At 44.8% G+C, this 19918-nt stretch overlaps 1 protein-coding gene across 2 annotated transcripts in view; it reads left to right on the plus strand.

Moving 5' to 3' along the window:
- The window catches only part of NID2 (nidogen 2), a 58768-nt gene that overhangs the window by 29531 nt on the left and 9319 nt on the right, over positions 1-19918 (plus strand). For both annotated transcript variants that reach the window (XM_045567116.1, XM_045567126.1), the window contains exons 9-13: positions 6683-6826; positions 7901-8029; positions 8924-9067; positions 15926-16045; positions 16854-17087. In XM_045567116.1, coding sequence (XP_045423072.1) covers positions 6683-6826; positions 7901-8029; positions 8924-9067; positions 15926-16045; positions 16854-17087 — 771 coding nt within the window. The remainder of the gene's footprint in view (positions 1-6682; positions 6827-7900; positions 8030-8923; positions 9068-15925; positions 16046-16853; positions 17088-19918) is intronic.

The raw sequence follows: 19918 nt of genomic DNA on the forward strand, positions 1-19918 counted from the left end.
AGGTTAGATATACAGATCAATGGAATAGAAGTGAGAATCCAGAAATAAATGCCCACATTCACAGTCAATTGCTTCTTCGACGACGGTGCCAGAACAATTCAATGAAGAAAGAATAGTTTTTAACAGATGGTGCTGGGACAACTGAATAACCATATACAAAAGAATAAAATCCACACCTAACAGGTACAGTGCACACTGGGTGAAGGGCACACCTATAACTTTGACTCAAACTATACAAAAGCAAATTGTATAACCAAAACGTGTGTACTCCCATAAAATTCTGAAATAAAACAATAAAGTTGAACCCCCTACCTCATAGCATATATAACAATCAACTCAAAATGTACCAAGAACCTAAATGTAAGAGCTAAAAATTTTAGAAGAAAACATAGGGGTAAATTTTTGTGACCTTGAATTTGGCAATGGTTTCTTAGATATGACATTCAAAGCATGAGTGGCAAAAAAAAAAAAAAAAAAAAATTGGCTGTCATCAAAATTAAACAATTTTGTGCTTTAAAAGGACATTGTCAACAAAGTGAAAACATAACCCATAGAATGGGAAAAAATATGTTAAGTCATATATTTAATAAGAGCTTTGTTCTAGAATATATGAAGTACTCTTACAACTCAATAATAAAGATAAATAATCTAATTAAAAGATGGCCAAAGGATCTGGAAAGACATTTCTCCAAAAAACATACAGATATTCCATGAACACATGAAAAGATGCTCAACATTATTAGTCATCAGAGAAATGCAAATCAAACACACAATGAGATACTACTTTGTCATGTGGAGGACTATAATAAAAAATGGGTAATAACAAGTGTTGGTGAGGAAGTGGAGAAATTGGAACCCTCATACATTGCTGCTATGAGTATAAAATGGTGCAGCTACCATGAAAAATGGGAGTTTCTCAAAAAGTTATATACGAAATTACCTTTGACAGAGCAATTCTTCTAGCTATTGCTAGGAGAGAAACAAAATCTTGTGCACAAATATTCATAGCAACACTATTTATGATAACCAAAATGTAGAACAACCCAAATGTCCATCTACTGATGAATGGATACAAAAAATTATTCATATGATGTAATATTATTCAGCCACAAAAAGGAATGAAGTATTAATGCTGCAACATGGAGGAACTTAGAAAACGTCCTAAGTGAAAGTAGCCAGTCGCAAAGGACAGCGTATTGCATGCTTCTATTCATGTAGAATATCTAGAATGGGCAAATCCACAGAGACAAAAGGTAGATTAGTAGTCGCCCAGGACTGGGAGTGGGGGAGGGAATGGGAGGGTGTAGGAAGTTAACAGCTAAAGGGTACAGGGTTGCTTTCAGAAGTGATGAAAATGTTCTGAAATTGTGTAATGGTTTCACAACTCTGTGAATATACTAAAAATATGTACTTTAGGTGAGTGAATTGTGTGGCATGTGAGTTATATCTCAATTAAAGAAAACAATGGTGGAAACAAAACCCTAAAGCAGTTGTTCTTAAATTTCAATGAGCATTAGCCTCATCTGTGAAGACTGATTTTAAAAAAATACATATAAAAATGTTCTAGAGCTACCAAGGGATGAAAAGGCACGGAGGAAACTTAAATGCACGCTGCTATGTGAAAGAAGCCAGTCTGAAAAGGCATCATACCTCCCATGTGATTCCAAAAACATGACATTCTATAAAAGGTTCAACTGTGGAGACAGTAAAAAGACCAGTGGTTGCCAAGGGATCAGAGGGAGGAGGAGAAATATGACTAGGTGGAACATGGGATTTTTTGGGCAGTGACAAAATTCTGTATGATAACTGTAATGTTGGATATAGGCCATTATGCATTTGTCAAAATCTATAGAACTACAACACAGAGTGAGCCTTAACACAGACTATGAGCATTAATAATATATCAATGTTGATTTATCAATGATAACACATGTACCACACTAATGCATGATGTTAGTGATAAGGGAAATTGTGTGAATGGGGATATAGGGGTGCATATGAACTTTTTGCTCCATTTTTCTATAAGCCTAAAACTGTTCTAAAAGATAAAGTCTGCTAATCTTTTGAAAATATCCTAGGCAAGCCAGAGGATGAGCTTGTAAAGTCAGGGAACTGGAGATGGGAAACGACTTTGTCAAAACAAGGGGACATTTTCATTCTGAAAACCAGTAGGTCTTGTTTTCCCCTAGAATGCAAGAGCTGAGCCATATGAGGAGAAAGAGAGTGTTGCCCTTACTCAGTCTCCATGTTGATACCGTTCAGCCCAGAATTAGCGCTTCACAGAGGTGACTCTGTAACTGATGAGCAAGCGGGTCTGTGCTTTCTTGCTGGGGCTGAGGGCTCCTTAAGTCTCGGCAGGCTCAAAAAGGAAGAGTCACTTCAGCAACATGATAACAAGACATAAGGTCTAGAGGACTAGACTCTCTAGGATGCAGAAGTGACTTATGAGAATCATGAGTTTATTGGTTTGCTTGATTGGTTTGGTTTAGAAGCTTGTTTGGAGATGTAGGCATTGGGTATCCAAAGCTGGGATTGTAAGGTTGTCAATTAGTACGTGAAAATGTCAGTTGATTTTAGAGGAATGTGTGTTACAAATTAGGAAGGAAAAGATTGTTATTGGGGATTTCTTAAGGAGAGATTAAAACAAAATTACTGGGGAACACTCTCTTTATACATCCGGTTCAGTCCTTCGCTGGGTGTAGACATGTGATCTGTGATGACAGCCGTCAGTGAAACAGAGGCCCATAGAGTCCATTCAGATTCTGGAATCATGTAGGGAAAAGATACATCTCTGGATGTCTTTTTCCTAGAGACACACCAAATGGGAGTAAGAAAGGGTCTGAGAAAGCCAGCAAACTGGCAGAGGTACTAAGTTGCTAATTTGTCCTTAGAATTTTATGATGTTTGCCTTCCACCCAAGTCAAGTAATAATAGCAAAGGATGGTTTACTTGGTGCCAAGCACTGTTCCAAATACCTTACATGAATTAAATCTTTTAAGCCGTACAACAACCTTTACCCAATGGGGAAGCGTATTATTATTATTATCCCATTTTACAATAAGTGGTGTGAGCTGGGACTCACATCTGGGCACCAGCTCCAGAGCCCACACTCTTACCCTTCTTGGCCCTGCTGTTCCCTGTGTACTCCGCTGGCCTTGTAACTTGCCTCATCATTTAGACCAAATTTAAAAAGAGGCAATGTGTGTTTTTAAACCCTTTGCATTTGAACCCTACTTCAGCCACCCAAAGCAATACTGTACATTCTACCCGAATAGGAGAAACATGAGGAAAAAGAAAACAAAGGAAACCAAAATGAAAAGCTCTTTTTTTCCCTCTCTCAGTGCATAGCACTATCTTGAGTCTTTCACTTTTTCCAGAGGGAGCTGTTATCTGGTTGGAATGCGTGTAAAACAACACAGCTGCCTGTACCTGACCACCCGGTGTGGGAGCCGGGTTCCCAGGGTAGGATGCAGATCCAGCGTGCCTCTCCCGGTGAGGAACCAGGGCCGCAGCTCTTGCTCACTCTGACCACCAGTGCCGCCCCTGATTGTTTGAGCTTCAAGCGTGGGTTGGCTTTTTTTGTGGGAGTCACAGAACAGGATCCCCAAATGCTTCCTGTCCTTCCACTGTAGAGGGGTCCTTTGGGAGAAGTGGGGAGACTTTGGGCAGAGGGCCGTGCTGTGAAGCTGAACAGACTGTCCCTTTAAGGAAAACCGCTCTTCCCCTCTTAATTAAATGAATAAATTAGTTCCAGATCCTCTGTCAGAGTCTAACAGTTTAAGAGGGTGAGGGTGAAAAACAAAATGTCTTAAGAAGGATAATGCTGTTCTTTGCTGACTATAATAGGAGAAAAGCTAACAAGCCATAGAGAGTGAATCGTGAAATGGTTTTAGAAATGTATTTTTAAAACGTTTTTGGAAGCCAAGTTCAGTGAACAGGGGCCCGTGCTCAGAAGGCTCCATGCTTGGTTTCATGCTTTGCTGTTGTCGTCATGAAATTCTTAATTTTTGGACAAGGAGCTCCACATCTTTTTTTTTTTTTTTTTTTACACTGGGCTCTGCAAATTATATAGGCAGTCCTGTCAGTGAAGTACATTGTAAATTGTTATCATGTAATTATGGACATTTTCTTAATTTCAGGTAGGATGTTTGCTAGTCAACTTCTGAGCTGCATTTTTTTTGTAATGCCTAGCAGAGTGGTAAGCTCTTGACATCCATGTGAACTCACTAATCTTTGCTGGAATGTGCCATGGTGAAATTTTGATGCTGGAAAGTACTCAATAAAAAGGCTAAGCATTAGTATTTATAAATTAAAACATTTTGAGGATTACTTCCTCCTTTGATGGGGGTATGTCAGGCATTTTGTACAGAATCTTCTAAAATGGAGAAATAACAGTGGGGGAGACTCAGGTTCTTGTCTCACACTGGGCCTTCGGTAAGGACATGACCCTGTTGTTCTGGGCTTATGTGTGCTGGGGCCTGAGTCAGGGACCTGGTCTATATTCTCAAGTTAACTCAGCAACCACAACCCCAGTGCTGTGCTGCTTCTGCCTGCCAAGGGGTCCTGAGGGAGGGACTCCCAAGGACGTTTGCGTGATTCGGGGAGCGAGGGTTATGCTGACAAAGCGTTGGAAGCGTTTGTCCGCTGTTTTGGCAAAGATACTGTTCCTCCAGCCAACATCATTGAGGTGAACCAAGGATAAACCCATAGCCCTCCTTGTTTTCAGCCAATAATGTGGGAATCAATAATATGGAAATATTTTCTGGTACAGGACCACACGGTGGTGTTACTTACAAAGTAGATGGCGGGAGTTTGTGGGAATCGATAATATGGGCATATTTTCTGGTACAGGATCACACTGTGGTGTTACTTACAAAGTGGATGGCAGGTGTTTACCAGAAAGCACGGCTATCTCAGCCAAGACATCTCAGTTCACGGCAGACTACCGGAGAAAATGAGAAGAGCCATAACGTGGGCGGGGGTGAGCGCTGGGGAGATGCCCGCTGTCCTGGACCCTGGGAGGGTGCCCGGTCTGCAGGGCAGGCGGCAGCAGCAAGCACCTGGGGTCTAGGTCTAGGGTAGAAGTCACTTGGGCAGGTCTCACCCACACGAGGGTGAGGGGGGCTGGGGAGATGTGGGTGAGACAGAGCTAAAGGCTAGAGAATCCAGGAGGTGGCGCTGCCGAGGTCAGCCTGCAGATGCCATGGTGCTGGTGTCTGGGGTTAGCGAGGGGACTGGAGTGCAGGGTGGGACCTGGAATATATTAAGCTGGCTATCAAGACAGGGACTGGGGCACAGAAGTACAAGGCGATTGTTATAAGTTAGATGGAGCCCCCTTAGTAGCAGAGATGGCTCAACATAAAGCCTTATAGGCTTGGTTGGGGCTCCTGAAATCTTCTGAATCTACTATTAGAATTCCTAGGGACTGAGACAAAGTGACAACCTCAAATGAGGATGAACAGTGGCCCCACTGAGGAAGAAGGAGGAATGCAGTCACTGGAAGCTGGGTAGACTTGCCAGTGGGAATCACCTTTCAAATGCATTGTATTGGATTTCTAAAATTTATTTTTTTTAGGAGTTCTGGTAGATATAAGCATTGTTTTCTCTGTTTCACACCTGAGGAATCAGAAGTACACAGAAGTGCCCAAAGTTAATGGATTCATCCCATCTGGGCCCCTTCCAACCTCTCTGTGCCATTGGCTTAGACTAGATAACTTTGTGAGGCTCCTTCGGTGATGGCTGCAGCAAAGTGCTGGGAAGCATGAGCTTTGGAGCCAGATTGTCTGGGTTTTTATTTTATTTCAGCTCCATCTACCTCTTCTGACTGTACAACCTTGGGCAGGTTACTTGACCTCTCTGTGCTTCAGAAAAATGATGATTATAATGCCTTCCTCACCATGCAGTTCTGAGAATGTAATGGAATAGCATATGCACACAGTTTAGAACAGTGCCTGGCACATATTAATAAATGCTCAAGGAGCATTAGCTATTACGTTGTATCTAGAAATAGAGTTCTTTAGGGAAGATTTCAGATGTTCAGTCATCACTACCTAGTGGGTGGATGGGTCCATGGCAAGGTTACTCCTGAGAGTTAATACTGGGAAAGTCATTCTGTTTATTTGGTTTAGAAATCTTTAAAAAGCAAGATACTTTTATTAATTGGATTTTACCCATAAAAATAGTGAACTTTAGTGAGAGATTGACAAATTTAGAGACAGAAGTTCGGGATTTGAGTCCTTGCTGTACCATTTCTTGACTCTGTGAGCTCAGGCAGTTTTTCCCATGTTTCTCACTTACTTTCCTCATGTGAAAATGACCCATCGTGGAGGCAACAGCTCACCACACAGAATTATTCGGGGAGTCACAGGAGATGATAGAGCAAAAGTACTTCTAAATAAAAAGATGTATTGGACATTTTTATTCCCCGGGCCCAAACCTACTGAAAGCAAGAAAAGGTACCAGTTGTCTATAGGGTAGGCAATGGGGAGCCGTTCTGCAGTTTAAAACTGCGAAGCAGATGACCCACCTGGCTTTGGATACTTATGATTTAGTAAGGCCTCCAGGTGTGCCACAAAGCAGACGAGCACACAGTCAGTTCCACGGACTCTTCTGTCTCCTTCCTTCCGTGTCATTCTCTTAGCAACAGCCAGATCGTGCTTTTATTTCCTTTCTACCCATGCAGAGGACTCAGACCCCGCTCCAGTGAATCCTTGCTATGATGGGAGCCACACATGTGACACAACAGCCCGGTGCCATCCGGGGACAGGTGTCGATTATAGCTGTGAGTGTGCATCTGGATACCAGGGAGACGGACGGAGTTGTGTGGGTAAGCGCCGTATCTCTGTGTCTTTCAGGTAGCCCTGGTTTGCACTTTGCCCTCACCAGCAACATGGCATTGGAGGAGACGAGCATCTGCCATCTCTGTGATCTCCATTGATCCGTGATTTTAGCAGCTATTAATCTGAATGCAGTTACTTAAAAACTAAAGCATGGAGGCCGGGCGCGGTGGCTCACGCCTGTAATCCTGGCACTCTGGGAGGCCGAGGCAGGTGGATTGCTTGAGCTCAGGAGTTCGAGACCATCCTGAGCAAGAGCGAGACCCCGTCTCTACTAAAAATAGAAAGAAATTATCTGGCCAACTAAAATATATATATAGAAAAAAAATTAGCCGGGCATGGTGGCGCATGCCTGTAGTCCCAGCTACTGGGGAGGCTGAGGCAGGAGGATCGCTTGAGCCCAGGAGTTTGAGGTTGCTGTGAGCTAGGCTGACGCCACAGCACTCACTCTAGCCCAGGCAACAAAGTGAGCCTCTGTCTCAAAAAAAAAAAAAAAAAACAAAACAAAAACTAAAGCATGGCCTAGTTAGGTTTGAAAGGAGGGGCATCTTGGGCTAGAGCTGTGGAAGAAACAAAAAAAAAAACAACTATTACAATTCCTGGATATTTTGAGTTTTCCAATTTTGAGCCTATATTAAGTAGTTCTTAGATTTACTAAAAAGCATGATTTCTGGTTTTGTTTAAATTCAGACATGGTGTTTCTTTCATCTATTATAGCCCAAAAAGCAGCAATAGAAATTTGTTTATATTTTAAAGAAATCATTAGTGTGTTTTTCTTCTAAGTATCCATCATTTTTAAAAAACTTAAAGAATTCTTAGAATATTCATTCGAAAATTGCTTCCCCATGGCCTATGCATGAATGACTTGAAATAAATTTTTATTTATTATCTGCAACGTGCATTCATACCTGATGTTTAGAAAGTCTGTGTTTCAACTCATGTTTAGTCCACCAACCATCAGTCCCATTGAATCATCATAGTGGTTAGAAAACATTGAGTTTTCAGACCTTCACTTCTGGGATCCTTGACTTAAGCAGCACCTTTCTGTTCTTGTTTTTTGTTAGATGTAAATGAATGTGCAACTGGCTTCCATCGCTGTGGCCCCAACTCTGTATGTATCAACTTGCCTGGGAGCTATAGATGTGAGTGCCGGAGCGGTTATGAATTTGCAGATGACCAGCACACTTGCATCTGTGAGTACCAGAATCATTTCTCTTTTTGGCCAGAATGGTGTTGAATCTTGCTCTTTAACCCTAACCCACTAATGTTTCCATGTCTGTTATAAAGCAGCTCTGGGATGTGGTATCCTCAAAAACACAATTTACATAGAAATAACCCAAAGCTACGGCTTAGTTTCAGCCCTGTTTGTTTTGTTTCCCCCTAAATATTTTTGGTGGTATCATTCAAGGATGTTCAGCTCAGTTGGGATTCCTGTGTGTCGTGGTATTTGGCCCAGTCATGTAACAAGACTATGAACCTCTAGTAAACACCCCCAGCTCTAGATACAGCTCAAGTAGTTCTCAGATTAGAGTGAGGTAGCTTTGTAGATCACAGGTGCTTATACCACTTGTCCAGCAAAAGACCTCCATCCCTAATGAAGAGACCCTAATAAATAGGGTCCCAGGAAATGCTTCAGCTCTAAACATGGATCCAAAAGAACTAGAATTCCAAACTCATTCCATTGATAGAACTAGATGATAATAGAAAAAAAATACACTCTTTAATCCAGTGGCATGAAAAAGCTGTGATGAGAGAAACTCTGTGTGTGTGTGTGTGTGTGTGTGTGTGTGTGTGTGTGTGTGTGTTTGTATTTGGCAATTGCTTTGGAGTGTTATAAACTGTAATCAAGGACTGTTTGGGATGTGTTCATGCTTAATATTTTCACCACAAACCTGTATCAGCACTTCTCGAACTTTAGTATGTGTATGAACCATCTAATCTTGCTAGAATTCAGATTGTGACTTACTGGCTCTGGGGTGGGGCCTGAGAACCTGCATTCCTCACAGACCCCGGGCGTGCTGTGGGGAGTGAGGCTCACCCTCCACAGGCCTGAGCTCCTAGACGTTCTTGCTTCTCTCTCTTTTCAGTGGTCGCCCCGCCTCCCAACCCCTGCGAGGATGGCAGTCACACCTGTGCGCCCGCTGGGCAGGCCCGGTGCATTCACCACGGAGGCAGCACGTTCAGCTGCGCCTGCCTGCCCGGGTACACGGGCACCGGGCACCAGTGTTCCGGTGAGTACCTGCGGGTCCGCCTCAGCCGCTTGGAAAGCAGCCTTGGATCCACATCTTCACATAGACCGGGCCTCTCCCTTCCTTTGACTCAGACATCCTTGCAGTTGCCAAAAGAGGGAAGAGAAAAGGCAACCTTTGAGTCCGAAAGGGGAGCTGAGGGTGATTTCCCTTGGACAAGGTTGGCCTTCACGGAGACGCTCCTGGAGTACCGCAGAGCCCTGCCAGCTTGTGACCCTCAGTTCCAGGGAGCGAGTGCAGGCTGGGAACTTAGTGGGGAGGTGCGTGTGCTCCTGTCGGGAAGTCCCCATCCTTCGGTCTCTGTGGTAGTGGCTTAACTCGGCGCTTTCAGTTGAGCTGCTCTGCCATGCAGTCTCTAAACACACACATATATAATTCTTTCTCTTTCATTTTTCCCTATCTTCTCTCAAAAGAGAGAAGAAAAGAAAGAATTCCACAGATAAAACAGATATTATGCATACCTAATTCATCAGAACTTTTCTCTCAGAAATCTATCTTTAAGACTCCGTACAGTATTTTATAAAACCACTAAACCAAAATGCAGGACTAACCATGCAAATTTAACTTAGAATATGTGTGGGTATTAATTAAAGACTAGCTATAACTCTCTGGGTATAAACGTTCGTGAAACTAGGATTAGTAGTTCTTCAATATAGAGATTATTCAGTAAATCTACATAAACCATGAAAGATTTTCTAAACTTAGCCAGTGGTATGTGATCAGCTTGAAACTCAGTTTCACGTCAGCCCCTCACACAGTTATGGGAAACTGAGACCGTGGGGATGAGAGAATGGTGGGAAAGGGGTTTGGCATGAGACAGGGCCTGTGCGGGGCATAGAAACAAAAGGCAGGCTTTGCTCTCCTTGAGCTGCCGTCTGCCTCTGCCGCCACCACCGGGGCCCACCGCGCTGGTTGCTGAGAACAGCCTGGGAACTCCGGGGAGCGTCGCAGCAGATGTGAAGAGTGTGGGCTCCTCCTCCCCAGATGTCCCATTCTCAGCCTTGTCCCCCTTTCCTCAGGTTTCAGCAGGCTGAGGACATGTCTCACTGACAGGACAAACGCGTGGTGGCAGCCCGGCCCTCTGCTCCTCTCTGGATGGGGCAGGCTATGTGGTGCCGCCTGAGCCCTGTTCTCAGTATGCTGTGCAGAAGCTCTGCTGTGGGGTTTCCTCGGAAACATAATTTATATTGAAGTGACCCAAAGCTGTGGTTCAGTACAGCCCTTTTTTCTTCCTAAATATTTTTGGAGTTGAGTTATGCAAGGATTATTTGAATATTTGTCCCCTGCTAAAACTCATGTTGAAATTTAACCCCCAGTGTGGCAGTATTGAGAGGTGGGACCTTTAGGAGGTGACTGGGTCACGAGGGCTCTGCTGTCACGAATGGGTTATTCCATTCATGGATTGGTGGATTAATGGGTTATCGTGGGAGTAGACTGGGCTTTATAAGAAGAGCAAGAGAGAACCGAGCTAGCACACTCAGCCCCGGCCATGTGATGCCCTGCACCACCTCAGGACTCTGCAGAGTCCCCAGCAGCAAGAAGGCCCTCATCAGATGGGGCCCCTTAACCTTGGACTTCTCAGCCTCCAGATTATAAGAAACAAATGCTTTTTCTTTAGAAACTTCTCAGTTTTAGGTATTCTGTTGTAAGCAACAGAAAGCAAACTAAGACAGGTGGTAACTCTCAGCTTGGATTCCTGTGTATCTTGGTATTTGGCCCAGTCATGTAACAAGACTATGAACCTCTTTAATAAGCACCCCCAGCTCTAGATAAAGCTCAAGTATTTCCCAAAGTAGAATGAGGTAGATTTGTCATTCACAGATGCTTGACCAGCCAAAGAGCTCCCCCTGTTACAGACAGACAGGGGATCCCCTCTATGGGTATGGAATTAGGGTGAGGTCCACAAGCCTGACAGTGGGAATAATGCTTTTTCCACCTTTGTGGAACTTATTCAGTTTCATTTAGCTCACTACCAGCTCTAAGAAATGAGAATGCAGAAAAAAACCTTGTCTGTAGAATTTCATATTTAAACATCTGGCTGCTCAGGTCAGCAGAGGTGGTGCTTCGAAAGTATTTAATTTTTTAGCTCTTTAGTTTCAAACAAAGAAGTTAAAATTAATTGCAGCCTTGATGTGATAGGTATTAATAATCAGGATGTTAATTTAGGTAAGATACTGCTTGCTCTAATCCTTTCTAGAATCATTCTCTCTCCCTTCTTTTTGCTTCCACTTGTCCTGTAAGACTTTGGTTACCTTCTGGGGTCACATAAGGACCCTGAAATGAGCTATTTTTTTATGTTGGGAATTTTAGAGTATTGCCACTCTTTGTGGCTGCCCTCTCATTTCCGTCATTTTCAGTGGTCCCTGTTTTATTTCTGGTTCTCTGCTTTTAGGATTCTCTCTGGAGCTCACAAACCCATCAGGTGCCTCTGCAGTGCATTAGTTATCTATTGCTGTATAACAAATTACCCCCAAATGTAGCAGCTTAAAACAATACACATGTACTATTCAGTGGGTTGGGGCCTGGGAATGGCTTAGCTGGGTTCCTGCTTCAGGATCTCTCACCAGGCTGCAGTCAAGGCAACCGGCAGGTCTGCGGTCTCATCTGAAGGCTTAACTGTGGAAAGATCCTCTCGTGGTTATGGACAGGAGTTGGTTCTTTGAGGACTGTTGGACTGAGAGCCTCAGTCCTTGCTGGTCATTGGCTGCCTTCAGTTTCTTGCCACATGCGCCTCTCTAACATGACAGTTTACTTTATTAAAGCCAGCTAGAAAGTCTGCTAGTAAGATGGGAAGTCATCATCACAAAAATGACATCCCCCCAATGTGGCTGTATTGTATTAGATAAAAGCAAGTTACTAGAGGGGAGAGGATTACACAAGACCATGAATACCACCAGGTAGGGGTCAGAGGCTGCCTGCCACAGCCAGTTACCACGTGGTTGCCTTCCAAACTTTCAGATTGTGGGGTAGTAGAAAACAAGCCATTTTTCTAAAGACCCATGCGTAAATCAGGCTAGGCTAATTATGAAAGTAACTTGGAGAATAAATATATTAATATATTACTGTGTGCGCGCACTATATTTAAAGGTATTCCATAGTGCATGTGTGTTTCAGTCACCAAAGGATATTTGATGGAGGCTCTCTTTTGCGGGAAATGTGCATTCTTGAAGTGCACACATTCTTCTACTCCATCAAACTAAAAATAACAAAGTGTGTGGGTTTTTCTCCAGGCACAGCTTGTTAAAACCCAAGCTCCCTGGTGAGGCTGCACTTGGATTTGGGATCTTAGTGTGGTCTGAGTCACTAGCAGGAGGCTTTTATCCAAGTAGAGTTAGATGTTCTCTAGTTTCCCTCAGTCTGGAGTCATTTCAACCTTGTATTGGTGCAAGCTGGGTATTTCTCAGGCATATCTGTCCTTAGGGAGCTTGGTGACTTTGCCAGGTGCAAAAGCAGATTGTCTTGCATTGGGACCTTCCCAGGGAGGAAGCAAGTGTGAGCTGAGGAAGCTGGGCTACAGATGAGTGTTGATCTGTAATGATGGGGTGTCATCACTCAGGAGGGGGCTGAGGGAAGGTACTGATGTTATTCTTTCTTAGGCTTTATGTTCTAAGAGCATAGATGGTGGGCATGGTATAGTAAAGTTGGTACAGTCGCAGGTGATGAAATGAGGCTTGAAAGGAAGTTTATTATACTCAGGTTTGGGGTGGGGTCATCACACGCCGCACAGGGGTACAGCCAGCAGGGTGCTCCACTGAACAGGGAGCAGAGAGAGATGGGGGCTCCTGTGGGCTGAAGTTAATCGGCACCAGGGAATTTCACCCAGCTCGAAGGCAAATGTGCGGTGGGGGGTGGGGGAACTGGAGTCCAGAGGTTGGGTTTGTTATCAAGCGGCTCCAGCTGGTTTTGCTCAGAATTAGGGCCCTGAGAAGGATGTCGAAGCCCCAAAGCATGAACTTAAAATGGAGGATTTTAAACACATCTTCCAAACTGGTTCTTTACCAGCTTAATAGAGAGAACTGTGCTGGGAGTGAGCTACCTTTCATTACCTGAATGATAAAGGGACTCTACTACTCCTTGAACAGTGTCATCTTAACCTCAGTCTCTGTCAGTCCTGCAGACCCCTGCCCGGGGCTGTTAAGCAGAGTCAGTGGCCCCTGCCCCAGTGGTACGATGACGAAAGCTCCTCCCTTGCTGAGGGGCTGAAAGTCTGTCCGTATTTTCTCTCTCGATGCATGATAGCCTGTGAAGTAGAAAAGACGACTCCCTCTTTAGACAGAAGCTGTGGCCCCCCGCACCCCCGCCAGGGCTTGTGCTCCCGAGGGGAGGCCCTGGAGCGGCTGGATGCTCATTTTCCATCTTGGTGTGAGGCCCTCCGAGGAGTCAGGGCCTGCGGGTCGGGAGCCTTCACCTTCTCTAGCTTTATGCGGACGGGGATTTCTCACTTGTGATGCCTGCAGTCTCTTCGGGGCCTTCTCCTCCAGGTTGGTCAGCTTCAGCAGCTACTGTCTACCCAAAACCTTAGTGTCTGCAGCGGTGGCAGCACAGCTGTGGGCAGGCTGTCCTCGGGCTGGCCGTGGGTTCCAAGAACATCAGTGAACCGTAGCTCTGGGGAATCCCCTCTCTCTTAGTTCAAAAATAACCATAAGAAACCGCTCCATGGGTTCTAGAAATAGGCCTTGTGTCTCAGGAATTCCTGCTTCCTGTCATTGCTTGGGGTTCCTGTTGCCATTAGAAGTACTTTTAACGCACAACGTATTGTGAATAGCTTTAATTTCCTGCATTTGGCTGGATGCTAATTTTTACAGCTTTGGTTTCACAGCCAGTTTTATAGCCTCTGCCAGGCCCAAGGAATTGGATGCTCACCAGCCTCGCCCCCCTGGGCACTTGAGTTGTTGTTTTGGAGACACAGAGCCAACCTCAAGAATAATTAAATTCGACAATATTGGCTTATTTTAGGGTAATTGAGGCACTAACCGGAACACCTTGTTGTTGTCTATCCTTGCAGATGAATTTATACCTACTTTCCTGCCTTTGTAGGTGAAATGAAGGCACCCAGCTACTCACCAGGCAGGGCCTCTCTGGGTGGTGGTAGACTTGGCCAGTGTTGAGCATTCAGAATTTTTTTGGACTCCAAGGAACTGATATATGTAAACTAAACTTCCCAGAGGCAGAGGATAAGCAGAATGTTACTTTGCTAATTATGATGTAAGAGATTCTTCTTCAGCGAACAGAAGGGCTGTAGCACCTTGGTTATGAGGAGGTGGCTCAGTGAGAGTGTGGTCAGAATACAGGTGGTGTAGAGAAGCCTACAAGGGTTTCATGTGGGGCGTGGGGGGCTAGGTGAGGAGCCACCCCCATCCCCAGGCCAGTCCCATCACAGTTAGGGCTGTAGATCTCTGGTTTCCCAGGCTGATGTGTTTCTGCCATGGGCTGTACCAAACTGATGAAATTCTGTCCCATCTTATTATTTTTGCTATTCACACATTTAAAAAAAAATTTCTGTTCATCATTATGAATGTGACTACTGCTTTGTTTTCAGCCAAGCCTTGATCAGACCTACACCCTTTGTTTATCTTCCTCTTACTCTAGAAGACTTCCTCTTAAGAGAGCTTATCTCATCCATTGAGCATTAGTTTTAACAATTCATTTCTCAGTTTCTTTTTGGGGGATGGGGGGAGTGACTTGCTATTGTTGGCATGTGCTGATTTCATTAAATAAACGGAATACAAATGACTTTTGTTTCAAATATCAGGATTTTACAGTTTTGAAAAATATGATTATGGACATTAATCCTCATGGTACCAGGTGGAGAATGGAAGAGCCTGAATTGTTTATGCTGATATGCCTGATGAATTTAGATTTTCTTTTTTTATGTGTTGTTTCAAAACCCCAGATAATATTTCTCTTATTTTTTCTTTTTTCTTTTTTTTTTTTTTGAGACAGAGTCTCACTCTGTTGCCCAGGCTAGAGTGAGTGCCATGGCATCAGCCTAGCTCACAGCAACCTCAAACTCCTGGGCTTAAGCAATCCTTCTGCCTCAGCCTCCCGAGTAGCTGGGACTACAGGCATGCGCCACCATGCCCGGCTAATTTTTTCTCTATATATTTTTAGTTGGCCAGATAATTTCTTTCTATTTTTAGTAGAGACGGGGTCTCACTCTTGCTCAGGCTGGTCTCGAATTCCTGACCTTGAGCGATCCACCTGCCTTGGCCTCCCAGAGTGCTAGGGTTACAGGCGTGAGCCACCACGCCCGGCTTTTTTCTCCTATATTTCTAAAAGTAGGCAGTAAAGAAAATGTCTGAATAATTGGGGATTCTAGATAGTGGGGCTCTGATTAGACAAGACTGAATGTGTTTCTTAGTTGAAAAAGTCTTTGGAGCAGCCTCTGGCTCCTTTGCCTCTGTTATTGAATGTTACAGGGAGATGGTGCCAACAGAGAAAGGAAAAAAACTATCATTACATATATGTATTGTAGCATTATGGAAAGGAAGTTAATGATTTATAGTCTAAATGTTAGTTCAAAGGTAACTTCCTGGAATTCACTATAGATGAAAGATGTTTTCAAAATATACTGCAGGATATTTTTTTCTGCAAGTGACCACCTGTTTAATTTCTATACTGAACATTTTTAGTCAGTGTTAACTCACATGTTCCTTGACTTTTTTTTTTTTTTCCGTATTAAGCTTACCTTTAGGTGTCAGCATTTTTCTGCTCACACCTAAAGGTCGATATTGATCCACATGTACCAAGACCATGTAGTAGCACAGATTGTGTGCAGTGAGGTCATGCTGTTCCTTCCTTCCTTCCTTCCCCTCCTCTGTTCCTGTTCCTGACCTGCAGATGTCGATGAATGCGCAGAAAACAGATGTCACCCCTCAGCTACCTGCTACAATACCCCTGGTTCCTTCTCCTGCCGTTGCCAACCTGGATATCACGGGGATGGATTTCAGTGCACACCTGGTAAGGTTTGCAGGGCCAGATTAGGCACATTCATCTCCTGGCTCCTTCAGTGGTGTATCTCTATGACAATCAGCCCACTCTTGGTTTAGCCTGGTCTGGGGCCTTCGTTGGATTCTTCCCTCGGTGACCTCCTGCTGCCGCCTAGTGCACCGAGAGTTCTCCAGGGCCTGGAGTAGGTGCTCCCTCCGTCATCCTACCCAGCAGCAGCTCTGGTTAACTGCCCTAGTGATCTGCTTTGCCTCGATGAGTATGAGTCAGATGATGTATTGAGGTGACGTTTATTAAGCAGAAGCCACATGTGCTAGTGAGCCGGGAATAAGCACCCACGGTTGACGGCTTTGGGGAACTTGGCCAGCTCAGTGCAGTCTGATGACAGCCATTGACCTGGAGCTTCTGAGACTTGAACTCTGGGCCTCAGGGGATGAGTGGAGTTGGACTTGTTTTCTTCAGAGTCTCCTGGGTGTTTGGACAGATGCCATGGGTTGCTCTTCATTTTATCCAGACAGCAACAGGCTCTGAGGGCTGATGGGGGAGGGCCTGGCTTCTTTACACTTAGAGTCAGCTGGGGACTTACCAATGAACTGGGAAAATTGGGGAGAAACTAGGTAGATAGTGGCAGAGCTAAAATAATAATTCAGGGCCCCACAATCCCAGTGCCTTGCTGTTTTTCTCATGTCGTGCCATCTACCAATTGCACAAAAAAAATTTTTCAACACAGGAGACTTTGAGGTTGGCTGGTGAAAGAGGTTGGCTGGTTGCAATACCTTTTATTTCTCCTTTGTGTCTCCCTCTGCCCTGGTCCTGGAAGACTCTACCTCGGGCCTGAAACCCTGTGAACACCAGCAGCGCTATGCCCGAGCACAGCACGCCCACCCTGGGGCCGGGCTCCACGTCCCCCAGTGCGATGAGCAGGGCAACTTCCTGCCACTGCAGTGTCACGGCAGCACGGGCTTCTGCTGGTGTGTGGACCATGATGGTAATGAAGTCCCTGGTACCCGGACTGCACCTGGCTCTGCCCCGCCTCACTGTGGACCACCACCAGGTGAGCCAGCCAGGAAAGGAACCTGGTACCAGCTTAGGCCTGGGGCTCAAGAACAGAGTGGCACTGGTGGTAGGTAGATTATAACCCCTGTCCAGACCATGTAGACATAGGGCTGGTCACCATCCTTTCATAGCCTCTTTCCTCCCAGGAACACTTGAATAACACGTGCACGCCTACATGCCCACAAGTTATAGGGACATATATACATGTGACATATGTGATCTCTTAGACCCCATCCCAGTACAAGACCAGAAGTTGAGTATATAGGTCTGGCTGAGGCTGCTACCCTGGATCTGTTATGGCAGCTTAGAGAGATCTCAGAGGCTAGAGGATCTGGACAGACCAGCATTTTGTCTAGAAGGAAAACTGCCTTCCTATGTAACTATCTTACCTAATTCTGCCTCCTGAATCGCAAGAAACAGTATGACATCTGTGTTAGTATCAATAGGAAAAATAAGTATGACATCTGTAGGTGGATCCAGCTAGTTTTCTAACCTGAAACCCTCAGCCCTCTCTAGCCTAGCCTAACATGTTGGCAGGGAATCACTCTTGCCTCGGCTGCCCTCAGAAGAGGCACAGGAATCTGGTTTTTGTTAGCCCAGATGAAGTGAGATGCCGAGGACAAACATGTCTGTGGCCAACTGAGAGTTCCCCGGCTGGCCAGGGCGTGGTTACTGAGTGCTCATGGTTGATACCAACAGCAGACAGACACAGTAGCTCTCTGCTCCTTGATCTGTTCAGAGAAAGGTAGAACTTCTTTTTATTATTATAGAAGAACTTTATTATGAAGAACATAGGATTGGTTTGATACTGTTTTAGCTGAAATGAGTCCTGTATTTGTGAGCTTGCTAGCCAAAGAGCCATCTTTACTATTGAGAAGAGTTCCTTCCATAAATACTAGTCTCAGTTTTTTATGTGTGAGAGTAAGAAGAACAGAATTACCAACAGTTTTGCTTCTTTCTATAATCTTGTTGTGGCTGGGACTCCGGTGGTTCTCAGATTCACGTAGGTAAAAAATAGCAATTGCTTGATCCACAGTAATACTCTTAATCCCTCTGTCTCTATTTTTAGGAGAAGATTCTGCAGGTCTTAAAAAAAAAAAGAAAAGGCTACAGAGAAATCCTATTTTGTTCCTGCCTTGTCTTTGAAAAGTCTTGGTTCTAACTCCAGCTGGGATTTGAAGGAATCAGATGGTTGGGAGGTGCCTTAGGGGAATGGTTCAGAATTCTGTGAAATTTATTAGGACAAGCATGTGTTAAGGACAGAGATTCAAAGAGGAGCCAGGAGGCTGTGAGAAGTTAAGACTAAAATAGGGACAGTTCTTTTGTGCAGACTTTCTCATGCCCAGACTTCTCTCCCGCTGCTGGTTTGGCCTTGGCTGCCATTTCTGACTAGTCTCGTCTGCATAATGGGGTCAGTTTGAGGGGGGTAAGAATGCCCTGTGCCCAAGAATTCAAAATATCTACACCCATGCCAACCAGAGACAAAAGAGAAAGAAATCCATAGTCGATTGAGAAGTAGCTTTGAACAGTATGGAAGGAAAGGGATGTCTACATATGAGTGATTTGAGACACCCATTTCCCATTGGCTGTGCTGTGTGTCTGCATTCCAAACAGATGTGCCTTGTTGGGTGGTCCCTTGAACCAAAAATGGATCCTCTGAGTTCAGAATATGGAGCGGGGGTGGCAGTGGGAACTTCTCCAGGGAATCCCACCTTGAGGTGGATGGTGAGTGTGTGAGGAACTAGCATTCCCCTCTCTGGGTTCCTCGAGACACATTTGGGTGAGGAAGTCAGAATCCTACCTTCTCCATGAGATCTTGAAAAGCGCTTTGCTTTTCATGGGCCATGCGTAAGCTATAGTAGCAACTAAAGGGCATCTGCTTCCCCCAACCCTGATGCAGTTGAAGTAGTTGGGTTTGAGCTCTGATGATTTTGTTCACAATCTTCCTGCTTTTCCAGAGGAATTGTAGGTGCTAGAGCCCAAGCATAATGTTTCCAACTTGTTCTTCAGAGTCACTGGAGGATTTTGAGCAAAGGAGTGACATGAAATGCCTTTGTGTTTCAAATGGACCATTCTGGCTGCTAGTTGAGTTTATACTGGCTTGGGGTGGGGAGGGAGGGCAGAGGCAAGTGTAAGAAGGAAAACCAGTAAGAAGGCTATTGCAGAAATCCCAGCACAAGAGGACCAGGGCCTTGACCAGTGTGACAGGGTAGGGTATGAGAAGTGTAGATATTCTGAGTGGATTCTAAAGGTAGAGCTGACAAGATTGTTTGACTTATCAGGTGTCGAGGGAGAGAGGGGAGTCAAGGGTGACAGGGTGGAGCAGTGGAAGAATGGAGGTGCTATTTGCAAATATGGAAGACTAGGAGAGAGGAGCAGGTTTGACAGGGAAGGCTGGGCCTGGTTTTTGTTAGCTTTCCTCTAGATTTCTATCATACATGCAGGTGGTGGTAGCAAGTAGGTACTTGGCTGTGTGAGTCTACAGATCATGGGCTTTGAGTTGCAGGAATTATAAAAAGGAGAAGCAGCTACTTTTATTTAAGTTGCTTTAGGTAATCCCATCCATAAATAAACCAGTTATTTCAACAACCTGCATCAGAGTCTTCTCAGAGAACCACCGTGTTTGGGGCAGGGCCTCGGTAGCACTGTGGAAGCCGCCTGGGAGGAAACTGCTCTGCCACAGAGCCAGCAGGAGTTTGAGCAGGGGGTGAGCTGTGAGGGTGGGGACAGGAGGGAAGGATGCTGGAGAAAAGAGAGGGGACCGGACAACGTGGCAGGAAACTAGGGCCTGCAGGAAGAAGTTCGACTTTGAGATAATCCCAGGAGCAG

This window comes from Lemur catta, chromosome 1 (genome assembly GCF_020740605.2).
Source record: "Lemur catta isolate mLemCat1 chromosome 1, mLemCat1.pri, whole genome shotgun sequence".
Taxonomy (NCBI): domain Eukaryota; kingdom Metazoa; phylum Chordata; class Mammalia; order Primates; family Lemuridae; genus Lemur; species Lemur catta.